The sequence below is a fragment of the Aquarana catesbeiana genome, linkage group LG08 (genome assembly GCF_042186555.1).
Source record: "Aquarana catesbeiana isolate 2022-GZ linkage group LG08, ASM4218655v1, whole genome shotgun sequence".
In the NCBI taxonomy this organism is placed as follows: domain Eukaryota; kingdom Metazoa; phylum Chordata; class Amphibia; order Anura; family Ranidae; genus Aquarana; species Aquarana catesbeiana.
This window is the reverse complement of record NC_133331.1, coordinates 49,378,561-49,400,239: the sequence shown is the minus strand read 5'-3', so window position 1 is coordinate 49,400,239 and position 21,679 is coordinate 49,378,561. Positions and strand designations below refer to the sequence as shown.

At 43.9% G+C, this 21,679-nt stretch overlaps 1 protein-coding gene across 1 annotated transcript in view; it reads left to right on the top strand.

Annotated features, from left to right (window-relative positions):
• The window catches only part of LOC141105250 (pancreatic triacylglycerol lipase-like), a 35,383-nt gene that overhangs the window by 11,176 nt on the left and 2,528 nt on the right, over nucleotides 1-21,679 (top strand). The window contains exons 3-9 of the mRNA XM_073595138.1: nucleotides 3,871-4,025; nucleotides 4,347-4,472; nucleotides 8,348-8,482; nucleotides 9,621-9,729; nucleotides 19,152-19,271; nucleotides 19,859-19,981; nucleotides 20,988-21,106. Coding sequence (XP_073451239.1) covers nucleotides 3,871-4,025; nucleotides 4,347-4,472; nucleotides 8,348-8,482; nucleotides 9,621-9,729; nucleotides 19,152-19,271; nucleotides 19,859-19,981; nucleotides 20,988-21,106 — 887 coding nt within the window. The remainder of the gene's footprint in view (nucleotides 1-3,870; nucleotides 4,026-4,346; nucleotides 4,473-8,347; nucleotides 8,483-9,620; nucleotides 9,730-19,151; nucleotides 19,272-19,858; nucleotides 19,982-20,987; nucleotides 21,107-21,679) is intronic.

The window sequence follows — 21,679 nt, the reverse complement described above, 5'->3', positions numbered from 1 at the left end:
GGTATTATATTTACATATAAATTAGAAAAGCAAAGTCAAGTTGCATTGCTTGATTTCCATTCAGGTGAGATGCGCCCAGGGGCTTTGTTAATAAGTGTATCTTCCCCCTCAATTGGGAGAAGACCACATTTTTTGTAAGTTGGAGACCTTCCTCTAGAGATCTGATGGCATATGTGCGGCCTTCTTTGGTAACAAGGAGCTTGGTGGGGAAGCCCCATGAGTATGCAAGCTGGTTGTTGTATATTAACTTTGTAAGCGGCACTAACTTTTTCAGAGCCAACATGGTGTGCTGGGAGAGGTCGGCATAAATGGCGATTCTTGAGTAAGAATTGGGCAGCGAGGAGTTTTGTCTTGCAAACTGCATCAAGTCGTCCTTAACGTGGAAGAAATGTATGCGAGCTATAACGTCGCGTGAGATTTTATCTGGTAGATGCTGTGGCTTAGGTAGCCTATGACCCCTATCCACTATAATTTCACCAGTAGGTGTATGAAGTAGATCCTGTATTAGTTTTTGAACATAACGTCAGAGGTCAGAAGGAGGTACAGATTCCGCCACCCCACGAAATGTTATATTATTTCTGCGAGATCTGTCCTCTAAGTCCGCCATTTTGTTTTTTAGTGCCTCTAGTTCATCATCTTTATCGTTGTGTGCACTAGTTCATTATAAGCAGTCGTGAATTCTGCCATTTTATCCTCTACGTGGCTGACTCGCTCTCCCACCTCTGCTATATCCGATTTCATTTGTGAAATACGTTCTATAAGATCCCTGTGCATTGATCCCTGCAGGGACACCAGCATCTCTTTCTTTGTGGTATCGCTAAAGGGTTGCCCAATAGTAGGGAACTCATGGATTTGATCATAGAACTCAGTGGTGCTATTCTGGGATATGTAGTCCTCCTTCCTATCCCCTGCATAAGTGTGGGTGGAGGAGCACTTGGGAGCTGCCTTTTGTGGGCTGTGGGTCGGTGTATTGCATAGGGATGTTTTCTCTTCCCCATCCCTTCGGTGAGGTCAGCGGGGTTCTCAGGCACCTGTGGCTTGTATTTGCCAGCGTTCCTGGTCGCTTTGTGTGGGCCGTTAGAGCTGGAGAACACAGGGCTCTCTCCTTATGCGGCCATCTCCTTCGGCTGCTGGCTACGCCCCAATGCTCCCACTCTCACTACAGACTATGGGACCTGAAGGTCCTATAACAAGTGTTAAAGGGCTGCTTGTGGTCCTTGGGCTGCAAGATGGGCAGCAAGGGAGAAATGGAAAAGCTAAAATGCCTATCTGCTTTTCATTGCTTGTACGGTAAGGAAAGTGCTAGACACGTTCTATAAAGTCCAAAAATTAGGATTATTGAAAGATACATTCCATTGAAGCCAATGGTTTATGAGGGTCTAAAGGACCATTCAGAATGGTTACTAGGATGGTACAAGAACCTGCTCATTCTTAGCTATACTGTAATGGCAACAGCAAACAGTGTGACTTTCAACACGTTCCTGAGGAACCAACCAAAATTCAAGGCAATGGTGGTCCTGCTGATACTCTTCTGCCCAATATGAGGAACATTCAGCACAGCTTCTAGAATGATACAAGAACCTGCTCATTCTTAGCTATACTGTAATGGCATCAGCAGACAGGGTGAACTTCAAACATTTCCTATATAATCAACCAAAATTCAAGGTATGGGTGGCCCTGTTGACACCCGTCCACTGACATCCTTATGTCTGCATCCAATTTCCGGATATTTTGACAGTTGTCAGAATATAATAGCTGGCAAAGGAGATTCCTTCATCCATGCTGTCTTGCATAAATGGGGGATCAATAGATATCTCTCATACAGCCCTTGGCTTGCAGTGTATAGTCAGCCTAATCACCTATCTAGTCATTGACCATTTATCATCATTATTTTATGTTATACATTCTTTTATTCAGCAATCCATAAACAGTACTGATATTATTTATTAGAAGAAAGATGCTTAATTTAGGGAGAATTATACAGAGATAAGGATCTTAATTAGTGTCAGTCATGTCATTCTTAAAACTCACTGGGCAAATCTGAAAATAGCTGTCTCTTTTTCAAAGTAGGGATCCATGTCTTTTTGTGTTGGCTTTTTCTTTATTATGGTAAAGACTAAAAAACAACATTTAAAAACTGTTATTTTTATTTTTTAAATATGAAATATTGTATTCTCCCTTTTTAGCTATCAGCTCCTCTGTGCATGATTGCCTTTCTAAAGCCAGCCATACATTGATTAAAAGTTGGTCTGTTCAGCAGGGACCAGCTGAATTTTGAGCCATGTGTGGGCAGGTTGGCTGTATACAAGTATATCATACAATAAGCCTGTTGGAAAATATTCTCTCAATCAGCACTACTGGCTATAGCTGGCGGTGCTAAGAAGTGTATTTTAACCGTGGGGAAATCTCCCCGCTGTCAGAACACAATATCTCAGCGGGAGTGATTCCCCCATCCATCTCAAATGTGTGGCTGGGGGAATCAAGTCAGTTTCTTTCATTCAACATGCTGGCTGAAGGAAAAATAAATGACTCCTCCATAGCCAGCCTAATTCTCATCCACTTTACCGATAAAAAAAATCTGTTCACATAGTTTAGTAGTTCAATGAACACTAATAATTAAAGCTTATCTAAACCAATATAGTATATACAGTGTTTTATGTTTATTTTTTATTTTGTATTTGTGAATAATCGCTTCAACAGTTGTCTCCTTCTCACCAAGCTTCTTGCTGAAGGTCTTGTAGCCCATTCCAGCCTTGTGCAGGTCTACAATCTTGTTTCTGATATCCTTTGACAGCTCTTTGGTCTTGCCCATGATGATGAGGTTTGGATGGAGAAAGAGATTCTGTGGACAGGTGTCTTTTATACACATAATGAGTTCTTTTTACTGTAGCCAGTCTGTGGGAGCCAGAATTAGACGGGTGGGGTTGAAGCTGTTCCTGCTGGGAGAAGACAGTGATTATCGCTAGCATCTATAGCAGCCACTAGCAATAATCACAAGAGAATCTAGCAGGCTGGTTGTACTCAAGTTAATCAATCGATCAACTTGGTATATTCAGCCTGCCCATTAACAGTTTGAATCTTGGCTGGTGCATGCTGAACCAGCTGAGATTCAAAACGTGCATGGCCAGCCTTAAACAAAAAGTAAACTGCAAGCTGCGCAAGAGTTAAATCTTCAGCTGTTGTTAATGATGGGACATGGGAGGGTAAGGTTGTCTGTAGATAAAGCGGGTGAGGTTGATAAGATGTAACGGAGATAAAAGCTCCTGAAATTACCCTGAGATTGTACCTGCAGATAGCAGAATACTGATAATCATCTGCAGTGAACAAATAGGTTCATCATGATCATCACATAAAAAGATCACATAAAACAGCCAACATGTTTCAGAGGCTAACAACGCTCCGCCTTCATCAGGGCTCAGTAGACTTTAAAGTGTATTTGCACTTTTGCAGCCAAATTGGGATAACACTTAAGCTGGTCATAGATCAAAATTCAGCCGGTTCAGTAGAAATATATGGCCATATTAGGTCAATGATGTCACCTCCACTGTGTTACATATGGCTGCGGGACAGAATTCAATGGCCGCTGATTGAGCCTGTGACCTGCTATCATGTGAAAGTTTTCTGCGGGTTTGGGCCGAACTGAGAAAATGTGCAGTTTGTGCCACCTATAGACAAAAAACTACTGTGCCTAGAGTTGCACAGAATGGCTGGTTGAAGGTGATCGTGCATTTTAGAGGTCCTTAAGCACCCACAGGGCTTCTGACGCAGTTTTAGGTGGCCTTTTGGGTGGTCTGACCCTGACTTTAATGTTATTAAACAGAGCGTATTGGGAGTCTCTCCTCACTGATGTCTCTTCGTGCCTCCCTTCAGGTGGTGAAGTGTGCTATGACAGGCTTGGATGTTTCTCGGATGCCTGGCCCTATTCAGGTTCTCTTCAGAGACCCTCTGCCAAGTTACCCTGGTCCCCAGAGAAGATCAACGTTCGATTCTTCCTCTACACCAGGAGCAACCAGAACAGCTACCAAGTGAGAAATCCAATTCTGCCAATTTTTTCTGTAAACATATTAATACGTAAAGGATCAGTCCTTCCTAAAGTGATATTTAGTTATTCTAAATTTCCTCACATTCTATTTCACCGAAAATGGTCAGTATTGCTAATAGAGAGGGTGAATCTCCCTAGTGGAGATAACGGGACTTTTCACCTTTTCCCTTTTGGGAGATATTTCCACAATATACCATGTTCAATATTCCACAATATAATATACATTATATTATATTATATTATATTATATTATATTATATTATATTATATTATATATATTTATTTTTCTGTCTCCTCCATCCAGGTGATCAGTGCTGTCAATCCTTCCACCATCTCCTCCTCCAACTTCAGCACCTCCAGGAAGACCCGCTTTGCCATCCATGGCTTCACCAGTAGTGGAGAGGCTTCTTGGCTATCTGAAACCTGCAGAGTAAGTGGACCTCCTTCAAAGTCATTAGCATCTCTACTGTTAATGTCCAACCTAATTTTACGTTTTTAATTTTTTTTTGTTTTTGTTTTTTGCTGTCTGTGACTTCATTGGTGGGATTCCCCCTATCATTCTACCCTTGCGACCCCAGGACGGAAATTGAGGGGAGTGGAGGTCAAAGGAAAATAAGCCAAGTCCAATTCTATTAATTCTAATTTAATTTATGATAGACTAGAAAAGGGTTAGAGCATTTATCGTGGTTTTATTGCTTTCTGTGTTCCCACTGGGGATATTTTGTCATGACAGGAAGTGATAGGCAATTGCTCTGGTGGTAACACAGACGAAAAAAAAAAAATGCACTTTTTTAAGCAATAATAAGGTTACCAGAGATCATGGACTTTATAAGCACAAAGAGGTTTCAGTAAGTGCAACGAGATGACGTGATATATATATACAGATTCAATATATCTTGTACACTAATGTTAAATATTTTTTAAATCTATAAGTTGACTCAGCACCCAAAGAAGCTCCTGAAGAAGCAGCTCTCTGTGAAATATGTCGAGCTAAGTAATTAATTGAAGGATATTTAGACCTTTTCACTGAGATCTGTGTTTTAATGATGTATCAGAAAAGTTGGTTTATAATTGTTTACACACTCATTCATGTACATGGGGCGTTTTTACAACCTCTCCTGAACGATTTGACAGATAGTAACCCACGTTTAAAACGTCAGTTTAGCCGTGTTTTGCCACGTTTTGACGCGTTTCGTTTAGAAGCGTTTTGTAAAAAAAAAAACAATTTTTTTTTTAAATGGTCAAAAACGAAAAACATCCACAAATGAAATGCGGCTTAACATGGGTTACCACGTTTAGCCGCGTTTAGATGCGTTTTGGCGTCTGAAACGTTGGAAACTTTGGTGTCTGAACTAATTTTTTTGCCTTAAAAAAAAGGCCTATAAACGCAACTGCCTAAAAAACGACAGTAAACGAGCCTGTGTACATGTACACATAAGATAACATTGTATGAGTACAGAGGGGGGAAGGGTTCTTCTTTTTTTTCTTGTCTCAATGACAACCATCTTCCTTGTTTCTTGTATGGGTGTCACATGGGCAGGAAGTGGAGTAATACCTCTCCAATTTAACAGAAACATCAACACTTCACCACTCTGTCCAATACTGAAAAAAGAAGAGATGATATAAAATGTAGAAAAAACTTCAACTGGAGGTCACAGAAGCCCAATACACACACGTGTCTACAGGAAATGTTTGGATAGCTCTCATCAGCATGTAGCATGCATAGTTTCCTGGTTGTCAGCCCCTTATATCTGTCTGTACTTTAGTTCATGGTACTACAGCCTCTGAGGGATCTTCACCAAATATGAGCCATAAATAGACAAACTTTAAACTAATATAAACCTTGATATGATAAGTTTCTCATCCTCAGAAGATAAGCTATAGAAGGCTCTGTTGCTTGAACATGTTTGTGTTTGATTCATCAACAGTATGCTGAAAATTACCAAGCAACCTGAACTTGAGTCCGAACAGTATTGAATTCAATGAAGAGAGAATTCAGGGAGGCTTTTCCGTAATCTGAAAGACTGTCACGGCCTTTGTGGGATCTGTGGTGATCCAAAGGAGCCTTATTGACAGCTTAGCCACTAAATGGCCTGAATTCCCAGAACACTTTGACAGGTACCGTTCCCCACTTCCGGAGACGGCGCCGCGGCGATGTCTCTCGGAAGTTCGTCCCCCCCTCCTCCTTCCTCCACCGCTGGGCCAATTAGAAACGCGCTTCGCGCATGCGCAGTAGGGTGCTGGCTGTAAAGCCGAAAGGCTTCATTGCCAGGTTCCCTTACCAGGAATGGCAGTGGCTGCACCCGACAGCCGATCAGAAGATTGGCTGGGGTGCCGACATCGCTGGATTCCTGGGCAGGTAAATGTCATAATAAAAGTCAGCAGCTGCAGTATTTGTAGCTGCTGACTTTTAATTTTTCATGGGGGGGGGGGGGGGGGGGGGGGCTGTACCTCTTCTTTAACAATCCATGTTAAAAACAGAGGGTTTAGTTTCACACATTTGCAAAAATATGTAAAAGTCGCAGTACCCCGCCAAAGTTCCTCTGTATACGGTGGTCCTAACTCTATAGTTTTGACAGTCTCCAAGTTGTAGCACATATAGCAGTGAATAAATTAAGGGCATGTTTGCCAGGAGGGAACCCACTCCTCCTAAAGGCACAGCAACACAGACACCCAGCAAGAGCACAATGGAAGCCGAAGGTATCCAATGTGTCCTTATGCCAAATACAGCTGACAAGCTGTAAAATCAATAGCTTTTCTAGGAACACAGGAGCCCTTTAAGAGGCTTTGTTAACTTCTGAAAGCCAGGCTTAGGGTTAGAGGCATTTAAAAAAGGACCAATGGCTTCATTATGGCAAGTTCCAAAATGGTGACTGGAGGATTGAATCTGATTGCAGCAGTCCCTACAGCAGTTTCTATAGCAGTGACAATATTGCAGTTGTTGGCTTTTAGCTTTTTAGAACTTATTCTGTGATAGACAGGATGCATTTGCCATTTACCCAAGCATGAACAGCAACCCTAGCATTGTATGAAGCTAGGTTCCTAGGCCCAATAGAGATGGTATCTATCCCTGAAGTACAATATTCAAGAACCCACAAGGGGAACAAAAGGACAAGCACTTGGAGCATGGTAGCCAAGCACCCCACACAAGCACAGATGTAACCAGCACATGGAGGCCCAGTACAAGTCAGGAGGCCGGGGAGGAGTAGACATGCACCCAGGAAAACTGGCTGTAGACTTTCTGACCCTTATGGAGGTAGGGGCTAGGGCGGATTGCAAAAGGACTTTTAGGCCAGGCCAAGAGTTCCCTGAGTAAGGCTATTTCCCTGGATGGTCCCAAGAGAAGTGTACCTGTGGAGGAGGTGGTTACAGAAACCCCAGTCCTGTGAGCACTAATGTCCCTTGATGGAATGAGAAACAGAGGGAGATGGCTGCTTAAAGTGCTGCATATGCTTTCACATATGACTACTGCAAACCATCCACTAAATGTAATCCCCTATGTATTGTCAAGTGACTGTGGAATGTATGTTGATGTGATGTAACTGTTATGCCATCCCCTGAATTTCATCAGTAAAGTGCAGCAAATTTACTAATTTGTGTGGACATTCTTTTCTCGGGCTATAAAGGTCAATGGCTAGGAATGTCTTGTGGTACTGAGTGGGGCACCCTATAGCAGAGGGTTCGGCCTTAGCAGCAGGAACAGTGTTCTAGCAGGACAGGAGCTGGGGTAGGGACTTGTGGTCTTGACGCCAATTCTAGCCAACCACAAAGCACCTCTGAATTGTCTGTTTCAATGCAGCTAGGGCCTGAAAGAGGTTGATACTGGTGGGCATGTGTCCTTGGCAGTTAATTTGGAACCTCCCTCCCCCACCTTTGTGGTGATAACAGCATCCAATCTTCTGAGAGGGCTTTTTTTTACAAGATCTCGGAGTGTATCCGTGGGAATTTATGTACATTCAACCAAAAGAACATTTGCAAGGTCAGATCAGCTCACAATCAGATTTCTAATTCAGTCATTCAGCAGGGTGGAGGTCAGGGCTTTGTGCAAGCCACTCGAGTTCCTCTACACTAAACTAGTCAAACCATGTCTTGTACAGAGTGACTTTTTACACAGGCGCACAGTTACCACAAGGTTGGAAGAGCAGAATTGTCTAAAATGTCTTTGTATGATGTATTACTAACAGTATTCTTCACATACGTTTTGGGTTTAAGTATAGGTGGGAAGGTCAGGCGTTCACATACGTTTAGCCTTATTGTGTACATCAGAGCAAGAAAGTGTAACCAGACTCTGTTTCTGCTGCTCAGACCCTGTTTCAGGTTGAAGATGTGAACTGCATTGCCGTAGACTGGGGCGGAGGATCCCGCACTACTTATTCCCAGGCCGCTAACAATATCCGCCTTGTGGGGGCAGAAATTGCCTATTTTCTTAACTATTTATTGGTAAGTTTGTGAAGGTTCTTATATTTCCAAGTTAGTATATGCTTAGTACTAGTTGGCCACATTCAACTGGACTTGTTCTGTGATTTTAAAGATGTTTCATTGCTTCCTAATAAGTGTTTATGATTTAACAACAGTTCAAACCCTTAGGCCCACACAGCCCAGCAGGTCAGGAAAAGGGAGGGGACGAGCAAGCGCCCCCCCTTCCTAGACCATACTAGGCCACATGCTCTCAACATGGGGGGATGTACCTTGAAGCTGGGGGGCCCTGCACCCCCCACCCCAAAGCACCTTGCCCCCATGTTGATGGGGACAAGGGCCTCTTCCTGACAACCCTGGCTGTTGGTTGTAGGGGGCTGCGGGTGGGGGCTTATCGGAATCTGGAAGCCCCCTTTAACAAGGGGCCCCCAGATCCCGGCCCCCCACCTTATGTGAATAAGTATGGGGTACATTGTACCCCTACCCGTTCACCTAAAAAAGTATCAAAGATAAAAGGCAGTATACAGGTTTTTAAAATAATTTTTTAAGGCAGCTCCGCTGTCTCTTCCGATTTCTTCTCCCTCCTCTGCTGATGCCTTCTGCCTCTGCCGGTTCTTCTCCCCTCTCCGGTTCTTCTCTGCTCTCTGCTGATTTCTTCTAGCCCTCTATGGTGCTTCTCCCTCTGTCTGCTGTCTTCTGCCTCTGCCGGGTCTCCTCTCTGTGCTGTCTTCTCCCTCTGTTCTTCCCCTGTTCTTCCTCCGATGATGACTCGGCGCTCTCTCCCAAACTAATACTGGGTGCGCTGTGAGCCACTACTGATATTGGCATGGGGCGGGGTTACTGGGTGACGTCATTCGGAGGACCCACCCCTTATAATGTCACTTCCCCATCATTCCCCGGGCAGTGATGTCATAAGGGGGCGGGGCCTCTGGATGACGTCACCCGGTGACCCCACTCCATGCCAATATAAGTAGTGAGGTTCTGGGTAAAGTTTAGATTTTACAAATTTGGAGGATGCTTTGTAAAACTGGTTGCCAATCAAATCTGGGGAGGTTTGCTAATCCTTAATTTTATTACTATTAGCAGCAAATGTTCTTGAATTGAAATAAGCTGTTTCTTTAGAACGCTTTTATACCTTTTCATATTTCTAACTTCTTATTAGGAATACTTTGGATATTCGCCTTCAAATGTCCATGTGATCGGACACAGTCTGGGGTCGCACGCTGCTGGAGAGGCCGGAAAGAGAATGAAAGGCATTGGCCGAATCACAGGTGACAACTGACGGGGGGCTACACAGACAAGATAACACAGTGTAAACCCTTTACATTTTATTGTTCTGTCATGGTATTCTGACTTTAATGCACACCTTGCAGCATTTTTTTAACCAAAAGTTACAGCATGTTTATCATTCTTAGTTGTAGCCAGGGTGTCTGGGCACCTATCACTTTAATCCAAATATGGTCCTAGGACTCCACAAATGGAACCCAACAGAATCAATAATATAATGGTGAGTGTCACCACAAAAACCTACTGATCCAACAAGCAAAAGAAATGTAGGTGGGCACCTATGGTAGTTGTGGGATGAAATGCATGGTACCATAATCCAAGGCCACAATAAAGCATATCTAAGCCTAAAAGGAAAAAATGTATATATTGCAGCTGACCAGTCATGGGTGGTGGCTGCATTATTTTTTTTTCAGGATAAGAAAATTGACACTTACTGATAGCCTTAAAGATAACATAAAAACCTTCTGTTCCCTGTGTAAACTACGAATCTCAACAGTCCTCATGTAATATTGATGAAAAAAAAGGTAGACATGTTTGAAGTCCAGAGTAAAAATGTCTGGCAGCACACTGTGAAGTCCAATGCTTGTAATGTATTATTACTTTCAAAGATTTTTATTTTCACAAGTAGCACTTTTACAAAAGAGAATAGAAAAGCTAAGGCAAAGTAGGGGTGGAATACAAATATGGAATATGGAATACAAATCATGAGCAAACATATCAAAAACAAGAGATGGTTGTATAGGTTATAACCAAAGACTGAAAATTGCTAATTACATATCTCTGAAGAACTATCAAAGACTTATAGTAAATCCGCCCCAGGTGGCAACAATTGCCTCGGGTTAGTGGCTCTTAAGCTCGGAGGCATAAACCCCCTTTGGGAGTGGGGAGAGAGGAATAGGGCATCTACTCCACCAGCACCCCCAATGGGATCAAACTGTGGCGGGGGATGGGACACCCCTACCCATCCCCCCCCCCCCCCAGCGAGGGTCCCCTCCAAAAACAGGCATTTGCAAAGTGAGAGCCCTAGTATGTTTCCAGTAAATTCTTTTGAGGATCCATGAGTGGGAAAGAGTTTAGAAGGCTATAAAGAGAGGAGAAATAGAGTAAAATGTGGGGAAGGGAGGGGAAGGAAGGAGAGTCATTCACCGGAACTTTGGGCTAAACCCTGGGGGGTTCAGCACCCGGGATGATGGAGATTTCCACAACTTGAGCCCAAGGTTCCCAGATAGTTTCAAACTTATGAGCCGTGTCTGACAGGATAATAGCTACTTTCCGTTTGACTGCGTTTATTGAGACTGACGGTTGTTTCCAGGCCTTAGCTATGGTTAGTTTGGCTCCTAAGAGTATGACGTGTATACACTTTCGGTTATATTTGGAGATCTTTGGGATATGTGAGTTCAGTAGAGCGACCTCTGGAGACCTGGTTATCTCGCATCCCGTGACCCTTCGAATAAGGTTAAAAAATTTTCTCCAGAAACATCTGATTCTAGGGCATCCCCACCATATGTGGGCTAATGTGCCCATCAGTTGGCAGCCCCAAAAGTAAAGGGGATCCGCTGAGGGATAAATTATTGCTAATCTGGCGGGGGTCATATACTACCGAGTCATGACTTTTAGGCTCGCCTCCATTAGGAATATGTTGAGAATGCCCTTAAATGAAGTGGAAAAAACAGAGTGCCAGGTTCCCAGGTTCCATTGAAATTGAAAATCTTCTTCCCAGGCTAACATATACAAAAGATTTCTGTGAGGGCTGGGAAAGTGACGCGTAAATGACCGAAATGTCACCCCTCTGCTCCATGGCTTGACCGCACCAAAGCTCATAGGCTGTGAATTTGGGGGGTTTGGGTTTATCCTTCCAGAGGCTGTGGAGGAAATGTGAGATTTGTCTGAACCTGAATCGTTCCGATTGTGGGAGTTCAAGTTTGGGCTAGTGAAGAGGAGCCCATTGATGTGTAGAAGTGTCCTATTGGGCCTTTATGTTCATACCTGGAGGAAAGTTCGGATTATGAAAGAGGTGTGCTAGGGGATTTATATCTGAAATGAGAGATGAGTCGTCCCTTAACTTGTCCCACAAAGCAAAGGAGTGAGAGAGTGTAGGGGCCAGGATAGGTGGGTTCTAGGTGGGCTCCAGAGGAGAAAGTCTAATGTGTTTTGCGGCACAGCCGGGCATTCTATCTGGACCCAATCGTTTTTTTCACAATAAAAGTAGACTGTGGATAGCTGGGCTAGTCTGGAAGCTTGATAGTTTCTGTGTAAATGAGGTAGTCCCAGCCCTCCTTGTTTACGGGACAGGTAAAGGGTCTGTTGTTGGATCCTATATCCAGAGCCTCCCCAAATAAATTTAAGTATTTTGCTTTGAAAGGACCTGAGGTGGTCTCTTCTGACTTGAATGGGGAGGGAGTGGAAAAGGTATAGTAATTTAGGTAGCAGTGTCATTTTGACGGCATTTATTCTCCCTATCCACGAGGGGTTTTGTTTGGTTGGACCATGGCAAGTTTGTGGTACATAGGAGGGTAATTACTGTCAACGTGTCAAATTTAGAGAAGTGAAATCGTCTCGGGGGCTAGGGAGACGTTTAGGGCTTGAGATTTGTTATAGTTGACTTTGAGGCCAGAAATGTTCGCAAAAGAAGTAGGAGTCCAACAGAGGTTGGGGAGAGAGGCAATAGGCGAGGTAATGAATAAAATTAGGTCATATGCTAAAAGACCGCATTTGTGGGTCTGGGGGCCACATGAAATCCCTTTGATGTCGGGATTCTCTTGTATTGCTATTGCAAGAGTCTCGACGGCTATGGCGAAAATTAGTGGTGATAAGGGGCAGCCCTGTCTTGTACCTCTAGCAATATGGATGGGGGGAGAGTAAGGGCTCTGGGGCAGGAATAAAGGGCCCTCATGATGCCCAGGAAGCGTTGACAAAATCCTTAATGCTCAAACAGCGTTAGAATATATGGCCAGGACACTGAATCAAATGCTTTCTGTATATCGAGGGAAAGCAGTAAACCCTGTTGTTTTAGTGCCTCCCGGATTGGATTGTAGGATGGATATTATATATATGGCTCTTCTGATTTGGTCCGGGCCTTGTCTCCCTGGGATGATTCCCAGCTGGTCCTTATGAATATAGGAACTTATGAAAGAAGCTAGTCGGTTAGCTAGGATTTTAGTGAGGATTTTCAGATCGTTATTTATGAGTGATATTGGACGGTAATTTCCTACTGTACCTCCTCAGGTTTCTTATCAGGTTTCAGGATCACAGTAATGAAAGCTGTATTAGGGTCGTGGCTTAGGGGGTCCCCAGACATTTTGGCATTGAAGAATTTGGCCATAAATTGGGCTACAGTATTTGCGAAAGCTTTGTAATATGGGACCGAAAGACCGTCTGGGCCAGGGTTTGAGCCTCTTTTCAGGTTTCTAATGACCTCCAAAATTTCCTCTTCAGTGATGTTTTTTTCCAGAATAGTATTATGTTTATCAGTGAGTACAGGGGTGGGGAGGGTTTCAAGAAACTGAGATATGGCGTCTTTGTTGCCCTGCGATGAAGCACTATATAGCTTGTCGTAAAAATCTCTGAAGGCTGCCAGGATTTTGGTGGGGTCAGATGTGGTGAACTGCCCATTGGTTTGAATCTTGGGCAGAGAATGATCCCTCGCACTGGTCCAAGTTTATCCTTCTGGATATAAAATTTAGCGCCACTTCAGCGAATTTGCTTCTGGGTTCGTGCTGTGTGAGCAAGGTTCAGCTCCAGCCTAGCTGCAACTAATTGGGCGTTAGGAAAACCAGAGAGATCCCTTTTGTGGTGTGCCCTTAGGGACGTGTATCCTTGTTCCAATCTTACTATATCCGCCTTTCTCTCTTTTTTGTGAGTGTGGTGTCTATAATTTTTGAGCTGGAGACACTGGGCTGTTGGTGTGTGGCTATCAGAATGTGGTCAATCCTTGCATAAGAATGGTGGGGGCTAGAGAAATGAGTATAGTTCCTCTTCAATGGGTTCAACTCTCGCCAAATATCCGGCAGACCTTGAGAGTGGACCAGTATAGCTATTTTACGGCTAGCCCTGGTGGGACGGGTCAAAAGAGCCTTGTCCAATCCTTGATCAAAAGGCACGTTAGAGTCCCCTCCTAGAATGGGAGCATAGCCCACATTGATTGAAAAAATTAAAATTGGCCCTTGTTGGGAGCATAGTAGGAGATACAAGAGAAGAAGTGGCCTTCTATGAACCCTTTAACTGAAATGAATTTGCCCTCCGGGTCTTTATAATCTGCCTGCCAGGTGAAATTACAAGTTTTGAAGAATAATATAGCGAAACCCTTAGACTTTCCTTCTGCCTTTGCCAGGGAGAACAAGGGATAATGATGGTGGAGAAATTTGGGGCTGTACCATTGATGAGGGAAATGAGTCTCCTGTATCATAACGATATCTAGCTCTCCTGTATCATAACGATATCTAGCTTGAGATCGTTAATTATTGAAAATCTTTCTCTTTTTGCCCGGGGAGTTCAGGCCTTGAACATCATGTGTGGCTAAACTGAGTGTGGGTCTTGTAGTATTAGCCATGGAGCAGGTGGATGCTGTCATACACTGTGTCACTTACCTTAAGATGGACACTGTCGCAAGAGTGAAGGACATAGAGCAAATGGAAGATCAGACCGCGGCATTATGGGATAAGTCAGAGGAACACAAGTCCAGATGGATTCACTGGGACCTCTTCCGCTTCTCAGATGAATTCCTCCAATATTTCTAATTAAGATTCATCGACAGAAGTTCCCATTGCCTGATTGGCGCTGTTGATGCCCTCTCCTGGGAAGTGACCCCTCCATCCCTCCACCCCCCCGCCCCCACCTTTTTTTTTCTTCTTCTCTTTTTCTCCCTTCCTACCTCTCCCTCACTCTTTCTTCTGCTTCTTTTCTAATTCTCTTAAAATAAATAGATGAAAATGTGGTGTGTACAGGACAGCGTTCTCTACCCCATTTTAGACTTCCCTCTATGACGTGATGGATTTCCCTGGCAAGTTAGGGTTATTCCCTCTCGAACGGGCCCACCTTCGGTATAACCTGCTTGAGGGGTTTCATACATAAAGATAAGAATGTTTTATATTTTTGTAGCGCTGATAGATTTGCGATCTACCATATGTTAGGTAAATTTAGTAACTTGTTTGTTAAATAGGTTAAGTTTACCTCTGTTCCAGCTTGGCTGACGTTGTGTGTGTTTTCAGACTGACTGGTGGGTGTCGCTGTTATTGCTGGTCAGTGTTGGAAAGGCAACGTGTCGAAGCGTATGGATGCTCTTCTGTCCCGGAGACAACTCGGTGGAGGTGGTCCTCCGAGTTGCATTCTGGACGAGGGTATTTATGGGACAGACGCCATATTAGGAGGTTCGTTTTACAGCCACCTGCTGGCCCTCCTGGCCGACATGCATGCGTTAGAGAGCAATCTTGTGGTCCTCCGTTCCGGAGGCCCACGCTGCTGCGGCGCAGGGGTGGGCCCAGAAGCTTGTCTGGGGCCTACCACAGCAGCCGAGGAATGGTCCTGAGCTGTCTATCCAGACGGGAAGAAGCTGGACAACCGAGGAGATCCCAGGGGAGGACCCGTCATGGAAGGATCATGCAGCGTGCTGGTCTGGAGAGGGGCCTGGTGACTCGGTTGGAGGACGTATCCTAAAGTAACTATACAGCATAGTGTTGCCAGGTTGGCTTAAAGATTCAAGCACTGTGACTGACATTCACTACAAGAAAAATCGGTACATCCTGTGGCAGAGGACCGTACAGGTTTACCCCAAACAAGTCTGTGGCAGAGACTTTTGTTCGTGCTACGTACTGGCTGCTAGGCAAGTGAGAGAGGCCTATCCAGGCGAGCAAAGAGTGTGTCCCACGAGCGCATTCTATTATATTATCCAAATTCTACCAGGACATTTGTCAAGAACCTTATAAGAAGATATTTGAGTTTCTTCTGCAGTTTCCCTTCTGCCTCTTTCCTGCTACTTCCCTAGTAAATCGTTTAATAAAGCATTGAAAACGTATTCAAGTGTTGGTGCGTGTATCGTCCAGAGGTAAACTCAATGGAACCCTAGACCCGGTGTCGGTAAGACAGAGGGAAGGAGAGTGAAGGTAACAAGCCTGCTTAAACCAGCAGCTCCACCGAGAGTTAGTGCTACATTTTTTATTGCCTTCAATATTTGTTTCGATCTTCCGCAATACAGTACAAAGTACTGGTTGTATCTCACAAGCTCGACATTGATTGTTTGTTCTGAGAAGTTGCTTTTTCATTGTACCTGTGACACATCTTTAAATAAAAAAAATAAAAAAGAAGGACACTGTACCATTTTCTAGAAATGAAGGACCAGCCAACTGGATGACCTCACATGTAGATATTTTGAGTTGAACCTGGTGAATGACTGAGAACAAAGTATATAATAATTTCCCTGGAGCGTAAAGATGTACAGTAGAAAGGGACAGAGGAAAGGATAGCAGAGCAAAAATGAAAGTGAGGCTTTAGATTGCATCTTCAGGAGGGTTAGACCGGAGCCTTGGGGGAAAAACAACCCCCAGGGTCCGCACCAAAAAAAAATGTCTGGTCCACTAATCAGACTACCTATCCCACAGAGTCAATAGGAGACTAAGGAATAGGTGGTGGCACATGTACCGCACCCAGAACCAAGGCGCCCTTTAACAAAACAGAAAACTGAAAAATTTAACACAGGGAGTAAACTTTCTTTAGGTAGGGAATGCTTCGTATCCCCAGGAGACTCTTGTATCGGATCCTCCCCTCCCACTCCAATAGGGAAGGAGAGGGGACCCCAAGATACTAATCAGGTTGTCTTGAAGCCAAAAAAGAGCTCACTGCCTGGTTAGACCCGTCAGCCTATTGTGGCTATCATGTCCAAGAGGCCTTTTAACAGAACATGAACTTAGTAGTACAGAGTTATCTGGCCACCTAAGAAAAATAAAAAAGGGAGAACATAGCAAAACAAGGAACCAGGAAAAAAAAACAAAAAACATTTTTGATAAAAATTACAGAACCTATGGAGCGATTGCTCCGATCAGCATGCTTGGATATCCCTGGGGACCTTGACCTTGAGAAGGTGAGGAAAAAAGTGTAGGTTGCTGAGGTCAGTCCTTCCCTCAGGTCGAGCCATTATCTTTTGATCTCTTGGTTTTTGACTTGTTCCACAGGGAGGTCAGAGGGCTAGTAAGGGGTGGACGTTTCAACAAGATGAGGCTGGAGTTGGACATGTCCATTTCTGCTTTCTGCAAGATGAGCGTCAGGGCCAGAAGAATTTTCTCCCCCTCCTGGAGACTGGAGAAGGAGTGTTGCTTGCTCTTGAAGAGGAATTTAACTGCGAATGGAAAAGACCACGGGGTATTTAATGTCCTTTTGATTGAGGACTGAGAGTAGGGGTTTCAAGGCCCATGTCCACTGGATCATAGAGGGGGATAAGTCAGCAAAGATGAGGATTGGGTGACCTCGACATGTAACCTGTTCTGTTGCTCTGGATTGCTTCATTATCTTCTCCTTGACCGAATAGAAGTGTGGTTTTGCGATGATGTCCCTAGGAGAACCATCCTTCCTTGGGGCAGGGGGACCCAAGGCTCTGTGGACTCTGTCCAATTCCAGACAGTGTTGTGGGATGTTAGGGATTAAGGTTTTAATAATCTCCTGGGCAGCCTGGGGGACATCCGTGATGGACTCCAGGAGACCTCTGATCCTAAAATTGTATCTTCTGTTTTCTAGCTCGTCGATCCTAGAAAGCGCTGAATCTAGCCTGTCTTGCAGGATCTGAATATGGTCCGAGTTTTGGTTAGTGGCTGTTTCCGTCATGTCTAGTTTGTTCTCAATGGCCTCCATCCTGGATCCCAGGTTATGGAAGTTGGCCTTAATGTCCCCTGTTATTTTTGCTTTTTTGGAGTCTAAGCCCCTCTCCAGCAATTCTGAAAGCTTAAGATATAGGTTTCCTGCCTGGATGTAAGTGTCCTGAGCAGGGGTGGTAGGGACGGAGACCCCCTGGTGTGTTGCAAAAGAAGGCCCAGCCGGAGAAAAGGCACTTTCCCCAAAACCACGGCCTAGCAGTGATTCAGTGGATGCCGGGGAGGGTGTCAGAAGTTGTTGGTTGCTGTTCTCGCCAGCCGGAGTGTATGTGAGGGAAGCAGGGCCGATCACTTGCCTGCAGTCTGTCTGTCCCTCTGCACCTGGCACTCCCAGTCGGTGCTGCCATCTCAAATTGCGGCCCAAGGTCCTTGCAGGTCGAGCTCCTGGACATATGGGGGGTGTCCCCGGAGGATTAGGGGTCCGGATTGCCGGGTGTAGTGTGTCCCGGGGTGTTCTGTGGGTTGCTGTGGGCACCGTCTGGGCTGGGTGGTACAGAGCTCCAGGCTCAAATGGCCATCTTGAAAACTCCGCATATGCGCACGCCTTGTAATGTATTATTAATCCAGGACAAGTTTCATGAAGCCCCACCTAGGACCTTCTCATTTTCCCCACCATTGTTCTGATTAGGCCCAGTGGTGAGTGAAACGGGTCAGTGAGGAGGCCACAAACCCAAAGTGATTGATAAAATAAAGTATTACAAACAATGAACTTTGTGTGCTCTTTGATGTTTTTCTCTGGATGCCTTATAGTTCAGGACGAGAGCGTTTGCTTGACATTTGCTAAGGGAGCCAAGGAAGTGATCCATTATAGAGGATTAGGGATAAATGGAAAATCTTGACTTATATGTTTGAAGTCCAGGCTGTGTGACAAGCATGGCTGCACCCATAGATACAGTGACACTGTGAGCGTAGCCACCCAGTGACATGAAGTGTGTCAATGACAGCATTACCATATGAAAATAAAGTTAAAATAGAAGCTTGAAAATAAAGTTAAAAAAGAAGCCTGAAAAAAATAAATGTATTGCAGTCACCACTTCTGAGGACTGGTGAGATGTAATATATTACATATTTTTGTCTTTGGTTTAGATATCCTTTAACCTTGTCTGATTAACCACAGGCCATTATCTTGTCCCTTGTTATAAAATTCCACATTGCATGGCTTCACTGACTGTCTGGTATGCATGTTGGGTGGCAGCTGGTGTATGCACACACCGTGCCAGTTGCCCAATGCTTACTCTACAAGAGAAGGTCACATGGCTTTCCAACCAATGAGAAAACGGTGTCTACATTTCCTTATTGTTAACTTTTACTGGTGACATATCTACAGTCAAAAAAAGTCAAACTTTTGATGCTTTCACTTTGCACCATTGTTACTGGGTTGTAGTGTACTACTGTGGCTGGTGGAAAGGTCTGATGTAACCCTTAGTGGAAGATAATGTGTCCTCAGGGGTGGGGTCTCATGGATCAGAGGGACTGTACAGGCCAATAGATGGGGATGTTAATAAGGAAATCTGCAGAAATCTCATATTGTATGCTTCCTATCTGGGCAGGTCTGGATCCCGCTGAGCCATACTTCCAGGACACACCCGCGGAGGTCAGGTTGGATCTGACGGATGCTATATTCGTCGATGTCATCCACACCGATGCCGGAAGTATCCTGACCAACTTGGGTCAGTATTACTGAACAATCGTAATAATATTAAAAATAAAAATAGGATAATGTCCGTATAGAGAGTGTAATTCCTGTGCATGCAAATCATCAGTGGCCACTCAATTTCCGAAGAGGAGTGCCATGGGAACCAGAAAAATCGGGTATGATGGGGGATGCAGTGTGACAGGATCTTGGACCCATTATCACTGGATATCAGCACAGTAGGAAGTATTAGTAGCAATACTAATAGATTAGTAGCAGGCAGTTGTAGATAGTAGTAGTAATACTAGAAGTAGTAGAATAGTTGTAGGTAGTAGCTAATAGTAGAGGAGTAGTAGTAGGTATTATGAAGTAGTAGTAGGTAGAAGGTAGAAGGTAGTAGTAGTACAGTAGCAGTGGGTAGTAGTAGTAGTAGTAGTAGACTAGTAGTAGGTAGTAGTAGTGATAGAGAAATAGTAGGTAGTAGTAGTGTGCTGTTCAGTAATTGCAGACTATGGTAAAAGTTCACTTCCACCAATGAGTTTACTCTACCTTTACTTCCCACCTTCTTATCCAAATGTATCCTACATGTATTACATTGTACTGCCATGAAAATGTATCTTACAGGTTTGGGGATGAGTCAGGTCATCGGTCATGTGGATTTCTTCCCCAATGGTGGTGTGGAAATGCCTGAATGTCAGTCCTACAGAAATGTTGAAATTACCAAAGAAGAAATCTTGAATGATCCAAGTAAGTCATTGGCATATATTAACAGGTCTGTAACGTGCAGAGTACACATAATGGATGAATGCTGGTAGTGGTATTGTGCTTTGAGGGTCAGTCCACTCAGAACTATGTCAGTGTTTGGTAGCTGCTGGAAACCAATCACAGTCTGTATCTCTCGGAGATTCCATTAGTGAGATCCCTGTGCTGTGTTCTTTCCTTTGCACACCTACTGTGCCTATTGTGAGTAGTTTCACTTTCTACCATTTTAGAACTGAGTTCCCGGAACTGCACACTTGATGTACCCATTATGAGGGGCTCCTATCATCCCTAAGCTGAGTTCCCAGATCTGCCCACCTGTTGTGCCCATTGTGAGGGGTTCCCACCATCCCTGTGCTGAGTCTGAGGGTGCCTGTGGGGTGAAGCTTATCTTCCTCCTGCTTCTTCTCCCTTTTTTGTCTCCCTCCTTTATTTTTTCTCATGTTATGATGAGGGGAGCTCTACCACTTTTTGTACCAAGGATCTTGTTCATCTTATACTGCAACAGGCCATCATAGGTCGATAATTTTCCAGATATGATTGTTTTCTTTTTCATACCACTGTCATGTATTTGATACTGTATGAATATTTAGCCTGTCTAGCCTATCCTTTTTGGAAATTTCCTTGGATATTGATAACCTCATTGTATTTCTTTCATTTTACTTATGCTACCTCACTCTCTCTTTTTGGAATGTTGTATCCTATTATATTTTGTCACTATATTTGATATTTCTGGTATATTTTATGATATAAAGTTTAAAAAAAAAAAAGAAAGTTAAAAAAAACGATCTCCCCTCACTTTCACTCTCAGTGACAATGGTCACCAGAACGACTAGAGAGGATGAATCTCCCCAATGGGTACAAACCTGGCAGAGGGTCTAACCCTTCCCCATGCTATTCCAAAATGCTAAAATATGTAATGAGTGTTAATAGATAATAATTAATAATCTGCCTGAGTTCAGTGTTAACCTATTTCTGTCTGAACTTTTTCCAGCAACATTTGCCTCCCTCATGTGTAACCATGATGCTGCCAAAGTATATTACCTCCGGAGTATCACCAATCCGAGTGCCTTCGTCAGCTATCCCTGCAGCAGCTGGAACGATTATACGGCGGTAAGTGCCTGTTACTAGTCTAAAATGAGTTGGGTTAAAACTGTAGACTCCTGAATTCACAAAATCAAATCAATAAACACATTTTATCTTTCTCTCCCTCCGAGTACCTGACACCTATTCTGCTCTACATCGTACCAACAGCTCAGCATACATACAGCAAAGTCCTGAGTGAAACGTTAGATTGTAAGCTCCTATGGTGCAGAGACTGATGGGACTGTCTCTGTGTTCTCTGTACAACACTACAGTATATGTCAGAGCTATATACAGTAAATGTAGTGGGGACATTAGAGTGTAAACTCCTTTGGTACAGAAAATGGTGAAACTGGCTCAGTGTTTTCTGTACAGCACTGCAAAGGCTATATAAGTGTAAATTAATAATACGGTGTGACTGTGGTGGGACATTAGAGAGTAAGCTTCTCTGGTGCAGAGACTGATGTGGCTGGCTCATGGTTCTCTGTACAGCACTATGGAATATGTCAGAGCTATATAAATGTATAATATTAATAACAGTGTGTGACTGTGGTGGGATTTTAGCGTGTAAGCTTCTCTGGTAGAGACTGATATGACTGGCTC